Genomic DNA, 23631 nt, shown 5'->3' with positions numbered 1-23631 from the left:
TTGTCCTGGCTGCGGAGGGAGATGCTGCAGCCCCAGAAATCCCGCCGTATCTCGTTCAAAATAGGTTGATACAAAGTCAAGACGCTAACAAACAGGCATTCCCTGGTAAACGCACGCAAAGATGCCTCAGAAATCAGGAGGCTGCCATTGTTTATGTCCGTCTTAGCGAGGAGGGATGTGCAGAACTACTCCCAGGGACAGAACAAATACCTGCTAAGAACCAAAGGCGCCATGGGTTGTCGCACAAATGAATTGATCCAGTAATCGCTAGGGCTATAACACCCTTATTTATGCTAAAGCATGTGACATAATCTTCAAAATGTGGTAGCTCCAAGTTACCACCTCTTTATTACTTATACAAGCTAATAGGTAAAGTGACTTTTACCTTCTTTACTTGAAGGAGACACAAAGAAGCAGACAGGTAATTCCGCGCTGCTAATTATTGTGATGTGATGGGTAGGGAAGGGAGAGGTTGTAGTGGAAAATGGGAAGACCGATTATGAAATCTCGCAGTTTAGCTAGTAGTGACCATCTCAGACCTCATGATTATTTCTTTCTTAAACTGCGGATGCCAATATGTTAGCAAATCTGGCACCTTATCTGCCAGCGAGTGAACCCGTTTATTCTGTCCGAAAGCGTGTTTTGATAACAGGCATCTTTTTTTTTTCTTCCTTTTTTTTTTTTTTCCTGTGACTGATTTGAATTCTCGCCTAAATGTTAGCGTTTTAAATTGAGTGTTTAGCTGTTGCGCTTCAGGGTGTGGAGAGAGGGAAGCGGTAGCTCTCTCTCTCGCTCCTGGGTTCTGCGGTACCGAGAAAGATCGCACTCAGTGCCGAGAGCGGAGCGCGGAATTTGCCGTCTGCCGCGGTGAAGTTGCGGTAGTGTTGCAGTTCCGCTTGTGTGAGGCTTGCCAGGCTTAAGGCAAAAAGTGTCCCGTATACAAAACGATCAGAATATTTACAGGTAATTGTGACTGTCAAATACTTCGTTGCGTTGACAAAGCGCAGAGATCTTGGAGCGTTTCGTCTTTCGGGGGGTGGGAGGTTGCGGGGGCTTGGGACCCCTGCGAGGGGCAGCGGCGCGGGCCCGTTCGGCCGGGGAACTGGGGGGCTGCTGGATCCCAGCGAAACGCTGGCAAGGAGGAAATAACAGTGTCTTCCCGCAGAGACGGTGCGGCTGAAGGGCTCTTCCCGGGGCAGAAGTGCAGCGGCTCACGGAACAGAGTAAGTGAGAGCTGCTGTCCCCACTGGGGACAAACTCTCTTGTTAGATGCTGATTTGGTTGGAGCGATTCCGTGACGGGGAACACACGAGCACTGCGTCTGCTCTGGTTTTATGATGGGATTTCAAACGGTGGATAACTCTCACCCGTCCTTTTACAAACCTGAAATTTGTCACGGGAGCGCGCTGGCTGCGCGCAGGCCGGCGGCCCCTCCGGCGGAGGGGGGCGGGGGAGAGAGGGGGCAGGGCGGCCGGGGGAGACGCAAGGGCTGGAGGAAGAAGAGACTTTAGGTGGAATTGCTCTCGCTGCTTGACAGCGCTGCTTGGCGACAACGGTGCCTTGCCTGGGCACGGTGGCCGCGCAGCTACCGAGGCCAGGCGGCTCCGGCGGCGGCGGCTGAGGCCGTCCTGCGGGGCTGGGAGGTGGCAGCCCCCGCCGGCGGCCGGGCACTTGCTTCCGGCCCATTCTGCGCCCTGCCTGCTTCTCAGGAGCGGGGCAGGGGTGGCATGGAGACAGCCTCGTCAGAGACTGTGAAGCAGAGGGCGATCAGCTCTGCGGAGCCCAGCGGGCGAAAGGCGGGCAGGCTCAGGGTAGGGTCCTCAGTTCCCAGCTGCCCCGGTATCTGCTTCTTAGGCTTCTGCCTCTTTCCGCTGCTTCGAGAAGCCACGTCCAGGTTGAAGGACGCCGCCTCGGCAAAGCTACCGGGGCTGCCTCGGGCGGCGGGCCACATTTTGGTCACCCTTTAAGGTGCTGGGAGCGGGCAGACAGCCCCGAACCCCGAAGGGGCCTTTTCACGGGCCAAGTACGAACTCAAGCCCCGAAAATATTTTTAAGTGTTGGCGCATATTGCCTGGCAAAGTTTTGAGGTCGCAGGAAAAGACTATAGGTTTATTTGCAGGAGGAAAAGCGATAGGATTTGGCCCTTTCCTGCTCCCGGGCCCCATGTGTGACCCCTCTGCAGACAGCGCCTTGCTGTGCCCCGTAGGTAGCAGTACAGGGATTGCGAAAGCCTAGAAAGACTGAGCATTACCCTGTCAGCTTTCCATTTGCGGTGATTCCGCCAGGGACAAACCAGGTTCGTGGCGCAGTCGGGAGGATCTGAGCTACCTTCTTGCAGGAGCCAGGCTGCGGGATATTTGCGGTTCATGTGTATTAGGATGCGTTTCCTCGTGTTGCTCAAAGGCGTTTTCAGCCTTTATAGTTCAATAAACCCTGTTGGTTGTCTTCGAAATCCCCTTCACTATCTGCCCTTTTTTTTTTCTAAGCAGATCCACAGCTTTCAGTTACTTGCTCAGAAAACTCTAAGCCTTCAGCCGGGCACCCCAGCTGCCGGCCGGGCTGTTTTGTCACAGGCTGCCCCTGCCTTTGGCTTCAGCCTAACAGCGGGGAGCGAGGGCGGGAGCTGGGGGCACCGGGGCCCCGTGCGGTCCCGCCACCAGTCTGCTCCCTGAGCACCATTTCGCGTGGCAGGAGCCGGCGGGAACTGCTGCCTTGTGCCTTAGAGCAGAGGGTTCTCCCTACGCATTTACTGGAGTTTTAATTAAAACGGGGGTGCGCAGATAAAAGTATCTGTTGAGAGGCAAAGTTTGGATTTAGGAGGAAAACAGCACCCTGCTCTGTCCAGAGGACAGTCGCTAATGAGCACCGCGTCCTGAGCGCGGCGGGGCTGGGGCTGAGCTCAGCCCGTTGGGAAGCTCACGGGGAGGGGGCTCGGAATCGGCTCTGTCCTGGCTCTGTTGAGGTCCGTACTCTCATGTGTCTCCGCCGGCCGTAGGAACTCGAAGAGCGCTTGAGCCCTTGTGAGGCGATAGTGTCCAACCTGGGCGGGTTATGTTTTGCTTCTAGGTCGGAGCCTGGCGGGGCAGCAAGGATGCTATCTTGCTAATTTATATAAATCATTGTAATTAAAACGATTCGTGCCTCGGGGTACGAGTCCTCATCCCAGCACGCTCGGCATGTCCTTCCTTCGGAGTTCCGCCGTCACTCGTTCTCACGCCTGGGGCGAGAGCGCGGTTGGAAGGGAAGAGCGGGCTTCCCCGGAGCCCTGCGCCCCGTAGGCACATTAGGGGTGTAAAGGCAGGCGCTAGGCTGGCTCCCGCACCGAGGGTGGCGGCTCTGTGCTGCAGCCCCTTCCCGCATTCGTTCACGCCGCAGCTCGGGCAGTGCGCGGCAGGCGGAACGCTCATTTCCCGTCCTGGCGCCTCTCGGAGCGGCCGCCTCGGGGTGAAGCGGGGGACACCGCCCGGCCCGGGGCAAACGGCACCGTAGTGGCCTTAGGCTGCGGCGAAGGAGCAGCCGCAGTTGGTGCTCGGGTGGAGGGGCTTGCTAGCTATTTCTCTCTCGGATCTAGGGAACTTTCTTTAATTGCAACGAAGGTGGGAAAACTCTTCCTTCATTTCCAGCTATAAGCTGCTAATTTGAAGGAAAAGACCCACAGGGCACAAACGCTTCGTTCTGTGCTCTCTGCTCCTGACAAATATAAACAGAAGTATTTTAAAGACGCCATGCAATACTGAGGTATTTCGAAGTCTGTTAAGGTGAGGTCGATGAGCTTGATATCTCACGGAGGAAATCCCTTGCGGTTAGCATTGCAGCGTTGATTATGGGAAAATGCAAACCCAGGGCCAGGGGGAAAGCCAAGATCTGGAGACGTGTATGAGGAACACGGGAAGCTGCAGATCGTAGTGCCTAGCACGACTCCGTGCTAGGAGAGTGCCTAGCACGACTCCGGCAGCGGCCAGCTCAACCCCGCACCAGGCGTCCAGCCGGCCCGGCCTGCCGGTGAGCTTCGCTCCCCGCGCCCGCCTCGGCCGGAGCTGCGCTGCCTCCTGGGCACCGAAATACGGTGTAATAGCCTGTTACGTGCTACTCGGCTCCGGCCGAGTCGTTCCCTTCCCTGTGTACGTCTGGCTGCAGAGATTGCTTCTCTGTTGTCCGCAGCTCTTTCTCCATATAAACCAGCGTTAACAGCAAAAGGCTCATTAATAAAACCACTGGGGGAAAGGATGGAAGCGCGGGTAGGTCTGCAGAGATACTGCTATCCCGAAACCCTTTGGTCGGAGCTCGGACGCCGTGAAGACGCTTTGGGTTTGTTTTTTTAAAAAATATTTTTGTTATTCCATTGGCACAGCACGAACGAGCCGCGTGGATCCCGAAGGGGCTGGAGGCAGCCGGCGGTGTTCAGGGCATGCAGAGCGGGCTCCCGAGGGCCGAGGCGTTATGCCGCGGAGCCAGGGCACTGCCCAGGCGGCCCCGCGCCCGCCGCGCTCCCCCTCTGGACAGTCGCCGTTTTAGGCTTGGGTTGCAGGGGGAAAGCAGAGGATTGTGGCTGGGAAAGGACGATGGCTGGCACCGTGCTCCCGCCGGCACTGTCGGCTGGAGCCAGAGCTTCCCCCTCGAAATGATGCGGGAAGAGTCGGGCTCCTCCCGCCACTGGGCTCAAAGGACATTTTCGTTTTATTTCGGCTGCCCCTCGTGAACCTGCCGCCGAAAGAGGGATCGTGGTAGTGCGGAGGGACGAGAACCCGTCCTACGGCTGCAGGGTTAGATGGCTCGTCCCCGACAGCGAGCGCTCGATGGCGGGGCCACCCCGCAGCGGCGGCCTGGCTCCTCGGCTGCCCAGCGCCTTTCTCGGACCGCGAGGAGAGCGCGAAGAAGGCGCGGCTGATCAGGACGTCGGTCCTTATGCGCTGCCCATCGCAGGTTTGCCTGGGCCGCCGCTCTGCCCCCGAGCCGCGGGACAGGAGAGGTGTCGGAGCCTCGACGGCATGTGGCGCGGCGGGCAAGGTGGCAGGGCGGAGCGGCGCTGCAAGGGCCGAGGGCGCAGCAGAGGGCGGCGGGAGGGGCCCGCTCGGCCTGCGGCAGGTGCTGCGCCGTGCCCGCACCGCCGGGGCCGCGGGCAGGCGGGAGCTGCGGCCGCCTCGGACTGCGCCGGCGCCAGTGCCCGCGCGATGGCGCTGTGCAAAGGCGAAGGCACCGGGACGGGTCGGGCGGGTGGTCCTGGCCGTGGCCCGCGGGGGCTCGGGTATCGCCGTGATGGAGCCTGGGCCAAGCGGAGATACCGGAGCCCTCGCCTGTGGGATCCGCTCTCCGCTGTCCTCCTGACCCTGCGTCCTGGCAGTGCGGACTACAGCCGCCACCCCGAAGGGACCCGGAGCTGCCTCGCCGGTGCTGGGGGCCATCCCGCTCCCAGCCCGCCGGCCCCTGTGCCCTCGTGGTAGCCCGGGACCTCTGCGCTTCGAGGCAGTGCCCGCGGGCGGTGGGCCGGTGTCCCCCGGGACCCCAGCGTGCGGCGCCGGGGACCTCGCCTGGGCCCGGGCCACAGCGCTCGGCCCCGGCCGAGCCTCGCGGTGAGGCTGTCGTCCCGCGGGCGCCGCGGCTCCTGGCTAATACCGGATGGAACGGGGAGAAAGCAGCAGGCAGGAGAGCGCCCGGCGGATCCTGCCACGGGGAGAGCCACGGGGGCCGGCTCTCGGCCCGGCTGCGTGGGGCGAGAGCCGCCCCGGCCCGGGGGGCGGCATCGCGGGCAGCGGAAGGCCCCGGAGGTCGCGGCAGCCCCGGCTGCAGCCGCCTGCCTCTGAAGTCTGTGTGGGCAAGAGCCGCGATCGCTTCCATGCGTTTTGGGTTTAAAAGCGGTAGTTAATGAAAACCAAACCTTTCCAACGAGGTGTTTTTGTTCAAATTTTTTTGGTAATCAACGACTGAAGGGGTCCGCAAACTTCAGTAACAAGGAGCGCTGGGCACTCGGAGCTCATCAACTCCTGCTCCCATCAGAGTGAGAGAGCAGAAAATTCTCGTACCGGAGGTCGTGTTAGAAAAAGAAAAATAGGTTATTAATATTATTAATATTTTTTCAAATAGTGTTTTTTTTAATTGCGACATTGAAGACGGGTGAGGAAAGCAATGGGAAATAATCACCTTTTCTTTCCAGTGGAAATAAGGACATGTGAAAATCATGCAATGGGGGGAAAAAGCGTTTGTAATTCGAAACAGAGAGAAAAGTCTTTTATTTGGAAAAAAATATGTAAAAGAAAAATAAGCGTCATACTTCATAAAATCCGTATAAATTATGTGATGTTTACAAAACAGAAGTTACCAAACAACATTTATACGAACTCGGTTACGTTTCCCTCGGTTTCACTAACAAGCCCCTTTGCTTTCGCGTCAAAATTTTCAAATTATTACGGCTCCCGATTTCAAAGTTATTTTCTTAGAGTATTTTATGTAAACATTCAGTTTATACATACGGACTAAACACATATTCGGTAATCCAGATATTCCAGTGAACGCAGAAATGAGAAACCAGCTGCCGGTGGAGAAAAAAATGAAAGCAAGAGAAAGGTGCAGGGGATTCATTGCAAATGAAGCAATCGCTACATATATATTTAAATGTATTTAATTGTATGCATTATTCAAATGCCCTTCTGACTAGTTTAATAATTTAGAATCGATAGTTTTCCTAAAAACTTTATAAAATATTTACACTTAATAAAATATTAATCGATTAACAAGCCAGTTGTACTCTTATAGGAGCTTTACTAAAGTCCTGTAATCGCGCTGTCGCCACACGTCTCCGCTGTTAAGGAAAGGATCAGTGACAAAATGTAAATGAAGATCTTCAGACGGTGGTGTTTATAAAATACCTCATTAATGGGCTTGGATTGAGTCTCTCCATCCATCCACATCATCAGATATAATAATAGTAACGAATCAGACAGGGAAGATCCTGGCTAAACCATTGGCATTTTTTTTTTCCAGAAGTATTGAAGTCCTAAATCACCAATTCTTCTAACTTTCTGGCCATTGATCCTCGGGCATTCGTAGTTCAACATCAAAGGTAAGAACAAAACATTATTCAATTATTCAGTAGCTGGTGGAAAACGTTAACTTCCATGTAAGAACGTTAACTTCCATACTGCTGAGCTTTATCAAATGGGGAGCGGGGGGGGGAGGGAGAAAAGTTAGATCGGGTTTTTTAAAAAGAAAACAGAGAGTTCTCCAAACTTTGAGGCTCGTTTCTGAGAGGGAAAGCAGGAGACCTGCCTGGCGGCAGCCGCCGCGCTCTCTCCTCCGCAGCCTGCGCGTTCCCGGCACCGCCGCTCGTTTCTCCGGCCGCTCCCGGAGCCCCGGCCCTGGCGGTATCCCGGCCCCCCGCCCTCGGCCTTCCGCTGCTCCCCGTATATTCTCTGGCTCCCTCCGACTTCAGCCGGCGATGGGACGCGGCTCCCACCCGCGTTCACGGCTTGCTGTCCCGGGGCCAGGCTGGCACCGCGTCCAGACTTCGGCGGCGGGTCCCGCTGCCCCTGCCGAGGCGGGGAGAGACACGAGTGCTTCGGCCGAGGCGGGGACAGCCGCACTTGGCACTGCTTTTCGGGGCCGGCCCGGAGGTCGGATGTGGAACGAAGGGATGATTTCTCTTACCCTGCCCGGGGATCCTCTGCTTCTCCCGGTACTATTTTCAGGGGCGGCCCGGAGCTCACCGGGACACCCGAGCCCTCGGGTGGGCCGTCACTGCCACTCGGAGGGAAGGAGGGGAGCACCGGGACCGGCGGCAGCCGATCTCCTGTGGGGACCTGACCCTCCCGCAAACCCCGAGGCAGCACTGGGACGGCTGCATGCGGGCTCGAGGCAACCACCGCTGCCCGCCCTACTGTTCCCGGGTGCTTACGGGGGGAACGAAGATCTGCCACCAGGGCTGCCCGGTGGCCGTGATGCTCCCGCAGGTCCCCAGTGTCACCGTGCCCGGGACGGGGGGCTCCGCTCCCCACTAACCCCCCTTTTTTTTGACCCTCCGGCGCCACCGTAAAAGACAGAGCTCTTAAGGGAGCACGGCGGGGAGGGCGGCGCCGCGCAGGGAGCCAGCCGCGGACGGGCAGCGGGGGAGGCGGCGGAGGGGGGGTGTCGGGGCGCTTTGGGTGCCCGCCGCCGCCGGCTCATTCCTCGCCGCCCGTCCGCCGCCCGCCCCCCCCACCAGAAGGGATTCCCTCGGTCCACCTTAACGTGGGTCTCGTTCCGCCGCCGGGCGGGCGGCGAGGGCTCGGCGGCGCGGGGCCGCCGGCTCATTCCCCCGCGCCCCCCGGGCCGGGCAGGGGGCGCTGCGGGTCCTCGGGGCGCCCGCGGGGCATGGCCCCGCCGGGAGACGCGGCCACGCCGCCGCCGGCCCCAGGGAGAGGCGCGGTGCACCTTGCATCAGAGAGAGAGGGGACTGCCTGCCTGCCGGGTGACCGCTCGCTGCCCCGGGACTGGTGAGGGGCTCGATCCCGCCGCGCTGCGACCTCCCGGCCGGAGCTTTGCCTCCACCACTGGCTGCACTTAGGTAGCGCTGTCATGCCCTACCAGGAGCTCCGCTATTAAATAATTTAGCGGCGGCAGCAGCAGCGCTTTCCTGCCCGCTTATCACCTTCTCCCGGCCCCCGCCATCAATTATTCAGGACCATCCCGGTAACTGCCTGGAGCTGGGCGCGGAGAACAGGGCGACGGCGGGGCCCTACCTGGGGCCGGTCGCTGGCTCTTGGAGGCCTGGAGGAAGCGCGACCGGCCCTCGGGGCGGCAGCCCCCACAGCACCGCGAAAAGTTACTGTTGCCTCGCCCCGGCGGAGAGAGGTTGCGGGAGGATCCCCGCCGTCGGTCGGTTCCCAGGGGGACGGGGGTGGGGGGCGGGTGGCAGGACGCGGCGAGGCCGCACGGGCTGCTTCGGACCAACCCGCGCGTCTGGACTGAATGCCGGAGGCAGCTTTGCTCCTCCTCGGTGGGTCCGGTGTCCCCAACTCCCACTTCCCCACCATCCGCCCCCCCGCCCTTCCCCTTCTCCCGGCTCCTCCTCCTCTCCTTCCCTCTCAGCCCTCCCCCAGCCCGACTGCCCCTGCCCTTGCGCCTTTCTGCCCTGGGTCTCTCCTGTCACTGCCGCGTCGTCCTGCCACGCTTCCCCTTCCCCACCCAGCCTGCCCTACGCCCTTCCTTCGCGCGGCACTGCGCTCCTTTTTCGCGTGCGAGATGTATTATTTATTTATTGGTGTTTAATTTCCTGCCAGGTGGGTTTCTGCCTCCCACCGTGCGCGCAGCGGGGCCGGGGCTCCGCGGGGCGGGCCGGGCCGGGAGGAGGTGGGCTGCTGCGTGCCCGTCCGTGCCCGACTCCGAGGTAGCAGCGAGACTTGATTTTTGCGGGGGGGCGGGGAGGGGGAGGGGTGTCAAGGCAAGGAGGGGTGGCGATGTTTGGGATGCACAGCCCTGGGACGGGAACGCCGCGCAGACAGACAGGCAGACACACACACACAGGCGTGCACATACACCAAACCCGAAAGCAAGGACAACCCCAAAAAGGACTCACTTTGCCTCGATGACTCAACGCAACTAATAACCGTTTCTCTGCTCTCTGTGGCGAGTCCCTCCTGCCGCTGCTGTCGTTGGCAGAGGAGGGAGCGATTGAAAGTGACACACGGGGGGCCGCCGCCGCCACTTCTCCGCGCCGCCAGGCACTCGCCGCCGCCGCGGAGCCCGGGAGAGCGGCGCTCCCTCCTCTTCTCCTCCCCCTGTTTCCCCCGGTATTGATTTTCTCCGCTGAAGGTGTGAGAAGTCGGCTCCCTCTCCCTTCTCTTCTGCGCCGCAGCCGACGGCCCCACGCCTCCCCGCCCCCTCGTCCCGACCTCTCCGCTCGCCACCCGGGACCCTCCGGGACGGGGCTCTACCCTTGCCGCCCCGCGGGAAACCGCCCCGGCCCCGCCGCCTCAGCACCCCCGGAGGAGGGCGAGGAGGGGGCTGGGGGTGGGGGGAAGGAGTAGAAGCGAAGAACGCGGCGTGGGAGAAGGAAACAGGAAAACTTTCCACCCTGGATTCTCTACTTCTGATCCATGGACAGAGCCCAACTCAGCCAACTTACAGACAGGCTATAAGCAGTAAGTACAGCGGCAGTTCGCGGGAGCCGCTCGCTAGAGGCTTCCTCGCCAGCAGCCAGCCGGCTACTCCGTGGCTGCACAGCTGGCCAGCGCGGGGGGGCCGTGCCAGCGGGGCCGTCTGGACTGGCAGCCTTTTCCCCGCGGCCCCCGGGGGTGGGCCGGGACTGGCCGGACCCGGGGCGCAGCACCTGGCTGCGGCAGGCGGCTGGGCTGCTTGCCTGCCGAGCGCGATGGGAACTGGGGCGCAGCACTGCCTGCCCCCGCCCGCGGCAGGTTGGCGCCGGGCGGGTGAGGCGAACCGCTCGGTTCCAGCGGGGCCGGCTCCGGCGGCGGGAGCGGGGCGGCATCACACCCGGCCGCTACTCGCCCGGCTTCACGGAGCTGAACCGCTCTGGAGACGGGCATCGGGGGCCCGGCCGGATGAGCGAGGCCCGGTACTGGCCAGCGGCCACTGAAGCGCCCCTTCTTTCTCTCGCCCTAGGTCCGTGCTCCTTCTACTGCGACCTGCCAGCGGGAGCAGCGTCCCCGAGCATGGAGCGGAGGAGCGAGAGCCCCTGCCTGCGGGACAGCCCCGACAGAGGCAGCGGCAGCCCCGATGTCAAAGGGCCCCCCCCCGGGAAGGTGGCCAGGCTGGAGCAGAACGGCAGCCCTATGGGCACCCGCGGGAGGCCCAACGGCGCCGTCACCAAGCCCGTGGGAGGTAACCGTGCGGCCGCGCTCGCGGCGGCTCCGCCGCCCGGGGCGCGCAGGGCGGCGGGCCCGGGGGAAGCGTGTGGCGGGCGGGTCGGCACCGTGCGCGGAGGGGCCGGCAGGTCCGAGTGGCGGCTGGAGAGCTGCTGCCCGCTTTCCTGGGCTAGTATTTGGCTGCTCGGCACCGCTGCGGTGATGGGGATCCACGGGAAGATTTGGACCGGGCGTGCGGCGCGCAGCCCTCCGGCGTTAGAAGGCCGCCTGCCGAAAGAGGCCAGCCCGGGCCGGGCTCTGGCCGGGCAGCTCTCAAAAGGCGAGAGGGTAACGGGGTGAGAGCGTGTCCTGCGCTTGGCGCTTTCTCGGTGCGGATTGCGCTGAGGCAGCCCACGGGCATCCCCCTGCCCCTTGTGCAGGGCACGGCAGCGGCCGGGCGGCGGGCCTGGGCAGCGCTTGCAGCGAAGGGCAGCGCGTCCGGCTTGGGTGCGGGCGGTCGGGCTGCCTTCGCGGATATAGGTGACACCAGTTAGGTGCGTTAACACCCACCGTCACAGCTTTAAGAAAAGGGTCACCAGGGTGGGAAAAATGGTAGCGTTTATGGTTGGATTTTGGGGTTTTATTTTTCTTTCGGTAAGTAGAATTTTGTAGCAGTTGTTGTAAAAGAGGATAGGGCATGTGCAAGGTTTAGCTCTTTCAGCAAATATATTGAGCATTAGTTTTACAGTTTTCCTGCGTTTCTCTAGAATACTTAATCTTTCCTACCTTGCTATCAAGTTGCTGGTCAGTTTTGTGTTAAGAGCGTGTTAAGTGCGTGGTTGCTTTTTCCCCTCCTTTTGTTCCAAGCAGGTAAACTTTCCAGTCACTTCTCTTAAATGCCTTCTTTTTTCCTCTTAACTCTGATGCTGTCGTGTTTAAGACAGTGCAGCCTCATGTTAGGAAAAGTATATTTAAAAATCTTGAAATTAACCAGACATTGTGAGCAGAATACTGCAGGGAAGGCCATCAATAACTTTACGTTAAAAAAACCCCTCTGTATTTGTGTTCTAAAATGAGCAGAGCGGTAACACATAATTGTAGTTGTTTATACACAAGGAGTTTGTGTAGCTGGCATTTCGAGAGATACATTGAAATGGTCGTCACATGACTCTCTATTACGTGAGGTTTATTTAGCGATTTTACCATTAGATGCTTGTTTTAGACCTCTTTGGCTCAATAGGCTTCCTAATTGCTGAAGTTTGCTAAGGAGCTGCAGATTTTATTTTAAAAACGTAGGATTCATTTATATACCTAATGAAGGGTAAGAGAGCTCACTAGTTTTTTACGTTTCTTTATATCTAGTTTTTAATCCTCTTCTCTGTGTTCTTCCAATGTATGGAAAAAGAAGAAGCAGCTTTGCAGTGAAAGACTTGTAATACTATTCCACTTAGAAATTGGTGAAGAAATAATTTGTTGAATAATTGTAAAAAGGAACTAGTTAATCATATAAAAAGTAGTGTATGTAGTTTTACATGCCTTTTTCGAGACTTGGGCATTAAATCTGCTTGATTTTTAAAGGAATGTTAGAATTAGAGCTGAAATATTTTTCCTTGGGGCATTTATAGAAATCTACTTTAGGAAAACTCTTTTAAATGTTTTGGAATATATGTTTGCTTTCTAGTTGCAGCTGTATTATCCAAGAGAAATTCAGCAGCTTTTATAGTTACATTGGTGGTTCAGCCTGAATCTGGCCTATTAAGCTGTGGAAGATCTCTTCCACTTAAGAAAAATACTTTCATTTCTGAAAGCAAACTTTTAAGAGCCTGAGTTTTCATTCATTACTCTTCAGCTCATTTATAAAGGTGTTGTAGACTCGAGTGTAGAAGTGTAGGGGAATAAGAAATGCAGGAGTAATTTTTTTCTTTTTCCTTAGCTGGTGTTCTTTAAACAGTCTCAGTCTCTTTGGATTTAGGCTGTTCATAATAAAGGTTATTCATTACTCCTTATTGATACTGAAAGCAAGAAAAAAATTATTCCTTTCTGGATACTTACCTAGGTTCTATAATACTCAATACTAAATTAGTTAAGGCAGATTTTTTTTAATAAGATAATGGTGCTGTTTAAAATTGATTTTTTTTTTCTCCTGGCAATACTCTTACAATAAATCAACATAGCTAATTTCCAGATATTTTCCTTCTGGTCTTTTTCAAGTTTGATCTTTAAGAACCTGTTACGATCAAGTGATCTTTTCCTGAATGCAGATCACACCTGTTTCAGGTATTTTTGGAAGTCTGTATCTTTGCAGTGATTACTGTGGTCTTAGTAATTTTTTCACTGGAGTGGTGAAATGCATCTGTAGACATTTGTGGATGGGCTTACTTTAAATTTACTGGCAAATTAGTATAAAAATTATTTGAAGTAAATGCTGATAGGGACTCTTCTGCTATCGTGCCTAGAGTCTGACAAAAAGGAAACTATTGAAAGTCATAGTGAAGTGACATCCAGGGCTTCAGCTGCCAGTGTTTCTATTTATTCTTATTTCTTGGGCTTTAACAAGTGCTAATACTTACTGAATGTGAATTGTATTTAGGACAAAAATGGAAATACTTTACCGAAAACTAGAGACCATTTCAGTTTTTTTGGTTTATTTCTAATTCCATAATGTGTATCTGAAGATTTTGAAAGCAACGCCAAATGCTAGCAATTCTTTTTCTCATCTCATTTTGGGCCTTAGATATGTAAATGCTGAAATTCCTTCCTATTTGTCAAGTGGCTTTTTGTTGTAATAATATCAGTTTCTGAAGTTAATCGTGAGAACAGAGCAATAAGCTCTCAACTATCTGCAGCTATGATGAGTGTGATGACCTTTGGTAACCAGTTTTATAATCGTACTGTTTGCTGTAATTATTTTTCTAGTGACTTCCCTGAGAAATAGAGAAATATAATGCTATTGGTGTTTCTAGCTTTCTCACTAGTTTTATGAGTGAAAAAGTGTTTTAAAATAAGCTTGTGTAATGCAGACAGAAAATCAATTGTTCTCATGAGAAATTTTGCATTATGACTTTCCTAGTTTTTTATTCCTAACATGAATGTCCTTAATTCAGAGGGCTATTACAGCAGCTATAATAATCTAGTGAAGGTCACTAAAAAGATAAACGAGGTCTTAAAGGTTGTGTTTAATAGGGGATTTAAAAGTTTTGGTACTGTTTACAATGTTGTCAGCGTCAGCCCAATGTATTAGAGTCCAGTTTTGGTTTGCCTGACTAACCCAGTGCTTCTGAAATATTTCAACAGTTATCTGACCAGTCTGTTTTAAAACCTGTATGTAATAAAACACAAGTGCTCAGATTTTAAGGAGAGTAAGGTTCCTTGGAAAAAAAAGACTAATATCGCTTTAAAAAACATATGAAGCCTGGGAGAGAGTTTAGAGCAAGCAAGAGCACTATGGTGTTGACAGCTTTATATCCCTGTTGGGTAACATTCACTTACTAGGATTGGCGTCTCCTCTCAGTTAGTAATTCACTCCATAAGGATTAAAAAAAAGAGGGATGATTAATGACTAGGAAACTTATATTTACAGAATTGTTGATTGCAGTTCGTGAACCTGTTTGTGTAAGAGTGGATGTACATATATATATGTGTGTGTTGATTTGAAGAGTGTAGAAAATAAGCATCAAAAGCTTCTGAAAGCAGTTTAAAATGCCAGTATGCAGTGAGCTGTTCTGAAGTTTGATTTTGCTGAAAAAGAGGCATAGAACCAAATGGTAGCCAAGGGAGCATGTTCAAATTTGAAACAGGAAATGATGGCAAAACATTTTTTGTTTAGATTAGTTTGATGCAGTCTGATAATATGTTCATATTCATTTAACTGTTAAAAACTGTGATTCAATTTACAAAATATTGATGGAGGGAAAAGCTTTTGGGCAATTCAAACCAAAGTGTATGATCAGGATGTTAATCAGTAGCTGTACTTAGGGAGCTTGTATGAAGTCAGATGTAACAGAAATGTGGATGCAGTGACTCTTCGGAGCGCTGCTGCTGATTGCTGTGAGCCCCCTGAAGTTCAGTGTATCGTGGTCGTGTCTGCCTAAGTGTAGTTAAAAATCAGTTTTAATATATCTCTGGGGTGACAGAAACACAGGCTGATGGTTAAAGAGCTGTTTGTCAAAGTCCATTCTATATATTTCTGTAAAAATATGGTAGGGTTTGTACTACCTTTTATATCTTTACAAGCATGTACTTGACTGGAGCAAAAATTCACTTCTGTGCAAACGGAAGAATACAGCCTGATCAAATTTGCTCCTCTGTTCTAAATGGTTAGTTAACATGGCATCCTGAGCGCAGTAAGGAAGTGTGTTTCACTTGTCCTTAGGAATTGAGCAAAGTGAAAGGTTTAAGTTTTCGATTCCTGCCCAGATCCTAGATTAAGAATACCTTCCTGCTGCCTGAAAGAAATATGTAGCTGTTGGAAAGAATTAAGCGCGCTGAAATACAGAAGCGTGAAAGCCGGAAACCCTTGTTAGTTTCAGGAACCAGCATAGATGTATTTTTATGTTTTACGTTTATATTTTATGTTTTATCTGTAGCTGCATAGTTGGAAAATGTTTCTTTTAATTTTATATTATTCAGTAGGGATTTAGAAGAAATGTAAAATCTTGCATTTTACATGTTTCTGATATATAATGAGGACGAAACCTCTAACAGGAACAGTAAGAAAAGCAAGACAGTGATTTTTTTTTTTTTGGGACTGATTGTTAAAAATGAGTTTCTGGTATTTTTGCTGATCTTCACCCCTCTCTCCCTTTTCCAGTCAGGCTATATCATGTAAATAGAACAAACAGAGCAGTCATTCCCGAAGGGTCATGCAGTATATCAGCTGTATTTTTGCTGAGGTAGAAAAATAGTCTTTCTTTATGTGTTTTCGGTACTTGGTCTGTTATTAAAATAAAGATACAGTTGGTTGAAGTGCATGTGCAATTGAACATACGCATTAAACAGAATATAGGGTATCCACCCATTCAATGACTTAGACATAATTTGATGTTTAGGGTAATTTTGGAATCCTTAAGTTGCATCTGCAAAAAGACACCAACAATTTTGAATTCAAGATTTAAGATTAGTGGTAGTAAGATTTTTTTCTTTCCCCCGCAACAGTTCCTAAGTGTTTCAAGTCATCTCCGTGCTTCTTTTCCACACCCATGGCCACGTTAGTTAAATGCATGCTGTTATTCTTATCACAAACCAAAGCAAAGAAAAAGCAACCAACATAATTGAAATTATCCATATTAATTCTCTGTTTACTCCTCCCTTTTTAAGTTGGGTCCTGCTTTTTCTTGATCTCACTGGGATAGAACATAGTATATTTACTGTCAATTATTTATAGGGCAATTCTTTGGCAAACTCACCTTAACAGGAGGTTTCAGTAACTCCTCAGAACTGTTTTTTGTGCCTAAAGAAGATGGCAAAACCATATTAAAAACTAAAAAGATGCCAATGAGGTAACATATTTTCAAGAAATTAAATAGTGAATTATCTGCCACTTACAATTTAGATGAAGAGTTCGGATATCAAAGGAAGGCCAACAGTATTAACCTTTTAGTATTATGAAGAAACACTTAGAGGTAAAGCTTGCAGATTCCTTTCCCAAATACCTAGTTTTGTGGAATCCTTATATTCTCTTTAAATGCTCTTCTGCTCTGAATATTTTATCTTGATTTAAAAATAGAAAAAACCTGGCATAATGTAACTGTAATCAAGTCATCATTTCAATAGACAGCTATGTCATACCGAAACTTTCTAGTTTGTAGCACAGACTTTCAGATGGTATCACTTACTTTAGGATTCCTTTAAAAGTATTTGAGTTTAGTTTTCTTCATGGAGAGGCTAGCCTGAATATTTATTTTTGCAGTTACTTTCTATTATTGATGTTTTCTTTAGAGCTGTCTGTGTGGAATGGGGAGGAGAAGGGCCACAATGGTGGTCTGGAGCTTAAGTAAAATACTTGAACCAGTAAGATTTTTGTCACTCGTGTTGACACAGAACATGGTAATACAATATGACAACTATGGTGCTGTAAAATGAAAAGTTTTATTGCAGTCATGTATTTATATTCACCAAACATCTGTGTGACCTGTTTAGGAAAATTCTTATTTTTGTGATTGAGCAGTCCTCAACCTGCTTTTAAATCTTATTTTTAAACTTTTCAAAATAGCTGAAAATCTGTAAAACTTGGGAAGATTTTCTTTTGAATCCCAAATTGCAAGGCATAGCTAAGTTAGGCCTTTAATTACTGCCCCTCATAATTTAGTTAAATTAGTAACTACTGCTGTGTTTTTCAGATTAAAGGCTCAGTTTTTCAAGGTATAAAGTATTACCAAGTCCCTTTGAATTGATAGGACGGGGGTTTGTTGGAGATAACCTGTGTCTGATTCATACTCTGTAACTACCAAAGGAGTGTGCTCTCCTTTTGAAGCTCGCAGTGGCTTTGAAACCAGCCCGCTGTGTTGAACAAGGAGCCAGAGCCCTTTCTAGCTCTGAAAAAATCTCCTTGTGGTAATTGGTTCCTACTGTACCAAATGTCCGGGGTCAGCTGCATCAGTCCCCACGGTGGCATGTGTCACTAATGCAGATGTAAGAAATAGTCACAGTAGACAAAAGGCAGCTGAGTATTTGACGGCTTTTGAGAAATGTTTTCTAGCCTCTAGAGATACTAAAAAAAATTGCCCTCCAAGAAGCTTTGTACTTGTTGCAGAATGCTCATCAGCAGCGTCTCTGCTGCAGGGCTGAAGACAAATGAGTTTACATTGATTAGTGCTATGAAAGACACAAAATACTCTGTGCCATTTCATTTGGGGGCACTTGTTAGCCTACCTAGTTGAGGTTCTCATGGCCATTCCCAAGTGTTGACTGCTTTAATGTGTGATATGTTCTCAGCCAGCAAAGCATGTTGTCCATATTGTCACTATTCTGTAGTTAGGGATTTTTTTTTTAATCCAGAGTCCCTGCGCTTTGTATGAACGTACATACTGCATCTGTTGAGTATATTTTGTTCTAGTCTTCATTTGCATTGATCTGAATATTGGTAAAGGAAAAAATATTTTATATTTCCAGTGTTATTTCTTCTATTTCAGGGAACTTTAGAAAAAACATGAAACAGTATTTTCAGTTGTTTGGGTTTTTTTTTATTTTTAAATATATTTGATGGCTCTGTGAGTGTCCCCTGAAGATTTACAAATATACAAGATTTTGGCATTTGTCTATTAGCAGTTTAGAGCTGCTGACATTAAAATACTCTTAAAAAAGATGTTGGAAAGGGTTTTTTTTTGTTTGTTTGTTTTATTGCTTGGTTAGTGCTGCGTTTTGCTTTGGGTTTTTAAAGTGTAATTCTTACTCTGATTTTTAAAGGTGTGAATGTTGATGTTGCTAGTATCTGAGGACTTACGTAAAACCCCCTTCCGGGAGGCACTTCTACTTAGAATAAAACAATGTAAATAATTTACAGATTGTTTAAAAAATGAAGTATGAGCCCTGCATCAATGTTCTGGTAAACTGGATGCTAGGGAAGGAATACTGTGTCTGAACTCAAGACATATTTTAAATTTCTTGTTGAATGCTAAATGATTATTGGTGTTTCATGCAGTGATGTTTGGAAAAAGAAGATTGTCATTATTTGTAGAAGCTGTATGAAGGGAACAGAAAGAACTTGAAGAAAAAGGACAGGTAGCTCTAGATAAGAGTCTAAGCATATGACTTGTTTTCTAAATAGAAAATTATCTGGGTAATTACCTTGCTAGAAATGTTTAGTCATTGTGCTCTAACTGATGTCCTTGTATCAGATGGACATGCAATATTAAACATTTTAAGCACAACTGTACCTTGTTAGTAGCAATGTCAGCAAGGTAAAGAAGGTCAGAAAAATCTTAATACCTGTCAGACACTATTTTATATGAAGCTGCAGCATCTCTTGAGATAACCATATACCCTCTGTGTTTTCAGAATGCAGTAGGAATGTCTTCCACTTAAACATGCTCCCTCATTTGTTCCCAAAGACAAACACTGAGATGAAAAGACTCACTATTGACAGCAGATCTTTTCAAAGATACTAAACCTGGCATGAAATGTAGGGAGGGGAGTTTCTTATATCAAAAGCATGATTTGTATGGCTGCATACAACCACAAGGTTACTTAGTCTCTCTCTCAGCTGTTCCATTCTATTTGTAATGTTGAGAAGGGGCTGGATTAGTCTGTCTTTACTTGGGTATCACCAACACTTTGCTCTTGAGAAGTTGCTGACTTTTGTCAGCATTTGGACAGAAGCTTCAGATAAGTGAGGAAACTCACAAAGAAGTATTTACCATCTTGGTAATCTAAACTCACGGAGAATGTTTTGCCATAAATTTAACTGACAGGCGTATATTGGAAATGAAGCATGTTATTTTCAAAACTATAATCAGCCTATTTTTTTGGAGAGTAATATAAATTCATATTTTGAGCATATTTTGGTTTATGTGCATTTCCATTATTTATATATTAAAATTAGATGTGCACAATTTCCAGCCTTATTATTTTGAATGGTTATTAAGAAATGTAGTTATAAATTATGAGTTATACAATACTTTGGAGTAAAAGGTGATTTTCATAATGTCTTTTCCCAACTTACAAATAACTTCTTTGCCATATTACAAACATGTTAGCGGAGCAACATGATAGATGTCTCTTTAAGTATCGTAGTAAAAGAAAATTACTTGTATTCTGAGGCTGTGGATAGTTTATGTTGTTTTGGACCCATTTCCCAAGCAGTGATCGAAAACAGATTACAATAACAATTATACAGTCAGAAGATGCAATATCCATTTCTGTTTTAATTGAGTGAAAGAATAATAAAAACATCATTAAGAAAAATGAGGTGGACCTGTCATACATGCTACCAATTTTTAGACTTAGAGAAAATGCAGAGTAACAGAAGTGTGAGGGTTTTTTTAAAATTTTCCTTTTTTCTTTTTTTCAAGTAGTTTGTTTCTCAACCTAGAAATCTGGATAGTAGACTTCATATGAGCTCCTGTGAGCACGTATGCAGTAAGTAGGTGTATTGCTTGACAGTAATGCTCAAGTTAGGCATTATCTGAGTGTCTGGGTCTGGCATAATAATGAATGTATTGAGCCTTTGTGATGACATTAATATGATCACAGTGTCATTTTGACCTGCCAGCTACATGAGCTTTGAGAATGCCATGGACGACAGGTAGAAAGTAGTAAAAACTACTTCCTTCTCTTTCAGAATGAAAGCTGTGCTGCTTCATGTAAGGGGAGCGTTTTGGTTTTTTGTGCCTTCCTCAAATGTGTGGACCTGAATGCATATAAGAGTACTTGGTTTCTTAAGCCATTGCTCCCGGGGAGAGACTCTCCTATGGCCCTTCAGCTCCCTTGCCATCTCAGGATTTAGATTTAAACCCAAAAGGCAGAAGGGCCCTGTACCAAGGGGCCATGCATCTGTGTGCCTCCTGCAAAGGGACCAGACTGTTGTTGAAGGCCTGAGGTTGAGCGATCCTGGCTCTCCATTTTCTCTGACTCTTAGAGCTGTAAGCAGAAGTGTCCTTTCTGCTGTACCCTACATGGGAAGAGAGAGCCTTGCTACAGTAGCCTTGGCTCTAGTCCTGTATCATACAGCTTTAGAAATCAACATTTGGAATGGCATCCAAAAGTGAAGTGGGAGCCAGTTCGGCCTTTGGAGCACAGATGTAATCTGCTTTCTTTGGCTAACACCTCTCAGTGAGCACATGCATTTGCACTAGCAGAAGTATCTAATTCTTTGGTGTAGGTCTGTGTACATAATAATGTAGCAATTCAGCTTGTTGAGCCCCAAAAGCATTGCTGACTCATCACAAGTGAATCCACACACTGAAGGTCAGCCTATAGGTAGGTTTTTCTACCCTTGCCCCACAATATTCCGAACTGGATGAAGTATACTGTGCTCACCTGAGAAAGAGAATGTATATGACTTTTGTTCCTTGACCTCATGACTTGTTTGATCAAGATCTCGTAGTTATTAAACCCATTAGATTAATGTGACCTGCTGGCAGATAAATGTATATATTCCTAAAGGACTAAGATTCAACTGATAGCTGTTAAATGTGTGATCTTACATTTGTAGAGTGGTTCCCCCACAACTCTGTGGTAAGACAGTACAAGAGAAGGCCACTCAGAAGTTGCCCTCGGTCCAAGGGTGGGAAAGATTGGAGTTGGAAGTAAAGGCCAAGCCCCAGAGGGCAGTTGCTGACCCATAATGGGCTGTAGGTGCAGACTGTCTGAAGACTCTGTATTGACTGGTGAAAAGGGAGGCAGAAGGGGAAGCTGGCTGCCTTCTGGAGGACAGAATGGCTTCTACATTTTCTCATTTGTGATTCTCTCCTTCACTTATTTTCACGCTGAAGATTTGATGAAGATTTCTGTGGTCGTCTTCTACCAGAAAAATACCATCTAGTAATGATATTGCTGTAGCAATAGCCTTACCCTTGCTGAAAGTGAAGCAGGATGAAGAGCTTCATCAGTTACCATTGAGTTTGACAACATTTATTCAGAGTGAGTTTAATGTGGCTTGTCCTCTTGCGTGTGTACTTGTAACTTTTGCCCATAGCCACTTCTGCCATATCTGTTGGCACTGTCACTTAGAAATTAGGTTTTCTAGTGCTGCCAGTATCTCTAAGATACGAGGAAAGAGGCAGTGGTTACAGTGGTTGCAGATAATTCAGTTTGTCTCTCTGTTGGAGCCTGCAAGTGGGTTTGAAGGCAGAGATATAGGTTGGCAGACATTTATCTTGTAACATGGAGAAGAGGTGATAAGATTTCTTCTTTTGCTTGCCAGGGAGTGATTCACAGAGGAATGGACATGATGGAGAAAAGAGCTTGCTGGTGGGTCCCAGTGGAGACCCCAAAATAGGCACGAGTGTGGTCTGCAGCACTTCTCCAGAAATAAAACCTCAAGCCAGCTATGAAGGCTTTTCTGTTGCATTCCAGGGGACTTATCCCAGTACCAGGAGACCAGTTAATAGAACCTTCATTAAAATGCTTTTGCTAGAAGATGTTTTTTTTGCTTCAAAAATTACATAATATGGTGGCATCTGCTAGCACCACTGAATTTAAGGGCTTATTAGTGGTTCCAGTTTTCAGGGTTTAAAAATGTTGGTCATTAAAAATAATTTTGGGTGGAACTTGGCATAGAGAGTCTTAACCCCTTAGGCAAGTTCTGTTACATTTTCGAGAGAAAAGGAACAGAAAGTAGTTCCCCAGACTAAAAACTCCTCACAAACCCTATACTTGTTTTTAAGTTAAAGAAACCAAAACCTAAAACTAACAGGAAATTAATGGCTTAAGATGATTTTTTAACAAAAAGTCATCTGATTTTAGAAGTGTTCATTCCACTGATTTTGAGTGAAAGGAGTATATTTTCCATTTAATTAATATTATGAAGTATGGCTGTGGAGTATTTTTTCTTTTGTAACTGGGAAACAAGTTGAAACAACTGAGCTGTTTTATTTAGGAAAAATGTAACTATAGTGTCTTCACCTTTTTCCTTTCCATTGGAATAGTTAGACTTCATTATTTTAAGTGTTCTTTTCCAACCTAACTGATTCTATGGTTCTGTTCCGTGGATTGGAAGGCTTGTGTGATTCTGATGGGCAGCACGGTGCTGGTATCCCCAGGATTCCTGCATGCCGGGGGTGCTGCTGCACAGGGGGGCTGAGCTTTCTGCTGGAGGAACCTAGACAGCTGTTTGTGCTGCCTTCTCACTCAGGCTCCCTCAAAGCAGTATTTTGAGCTCTGGGTTATCATTGCTCTCAGTTTTGCTTGTTTAATTGGAGAGGTGGGAGTGCTTTATTCTCCTGTTTAATTGCTCTTGCCTCCTGGCTGCCCCGTGCTGGGCTAACAGGGTGGCACTAAGCCCCAGTGGGGCTGCTCCTGCTCCCACTCAGTGAACTCAACAGGTGTGACAGATTCAAACTTAGGGTTGAGTTAGTGCAGCTGGTTTAGCAAAGGAGATTTGTTACCAGAAACAGCTGATTCTCTTTGACTAAGAAAGGTCTCATCTCCTGCGAGCAGCACTTCTATCCCAGACACGCCGCAGGAGAGGCTTTGCCAGAGGTAAATGCTTGGTGTTTTTCTATTTCTCATTTCTTGTTTGTCGCAGCACATGCTCTAAATGTGGCTTTTCTTTTTTACCATTTTTTTAGAAATTCAAGCATTATCGAATCAAGTTAAGAGTTTCATAATATGTTTCTGTGGTGGGATAGTGGCCTGAAATATTTTGTGTTAAATAGTAAGGCTGTTATTTCAGCTAGGAGAAGGATTCTTTGGGTAGTTAAGCTGTCAGAAGCAGAGGACATCTGCAGAGACGGTAGTGACTTATTTATAAGACTTCCTGAGATCTGGGATAGCTGCGATGGCTGGGAGACTGAAGCCACAGAAAGGACTGGAAGCTGAAGAAAGATGTAAATAATACCTTGTGGTTTGCATTTGCCATTGGCTAAAACATAAAATGTAGAAATGCATTTCCTGCCTACAGATTTATTGAATATGTAAAGCCAGAAAAAATAGCCGAGGAGGAGTAGAAAGATATTGTCCTTAGTTTTACTTCCTCTGGCCCTCCTAAGAAGAAAAATTCTACAGTGTAATGTTATTTAACATGATTTTGTTTCTTTGGCAAACACTGTATTAAAATCATCTGTGGACTGAGCTCTTCTTTACTAAATTGCATCCTGGAACAAATTATTTGCAGCGGGCTTATAAAGCCATGAAGAGTAGGAGTTTAACAGCATCGCATTACTGCTTATATGCAAAATCAGATATCTTGCATTTTGTC

At 48.7% G+C, this 23631-nt stretch overlaps 1 protein-coding gene across 4 annotated transcripts in view; it reads left to right on the top strand.

The window, feature by feature from the left end:
• The first annotated feature begins 860 nt into the window (after positions 1-860).
• The window catches only part of SATB2 (SATB homeobox 2), a 137874-nt gene continuing 115103 nt past the window's right edge, over positions 861-23631 (top strand). Inside the window, exons 1-4 of one of the 4 annotated variants that reach the window (XM_036386781.2) lie at positions 861-963; positions 1166-1223; positions 6979-7057; positions 10594-10812. In XM_036386781.2, coding sequence (XP_036242674.1) covers positions 10644-10812 — 169 coding nt within the window. In that variant the 5' untranslated portion in view covers positions 861-963; positions 1166-1223; positions 6979-7057; positions 10594-10643. Of the gene's footprint in view, positions 964-1165; positions 1224-5521; positions 7058-9801; positions 10113-10593; positions 10813-23631 lie in introns of those variants that run through there. The other 3 variants (XM_036386782.2, XM_054515433.1, XM_036386783.2) reach the window with 3 other exon arrangements.

Source organism: Molothrus ater, chromosome 7 (assembly GCF_012460135.2).
Source record: "Molothrus ater isolate BHLD 08-10-18 breed brown headed cowbird chromosome 7, BPBGC_Mater_1.1, whole genome shotgun sequence".
NCBI classification, from domain to species: domain Eukaryota; kingdom Metazoa; phylum Chordata; class Aves; order Passeriformes; family Icteridae; genus Molothrus; species Molothrus ater.
The sequence above is the reverse complement of the archived record's forward strand: the minus strand, read 5'-3'. Positions and strand labels throughout refer to the sequence as shown.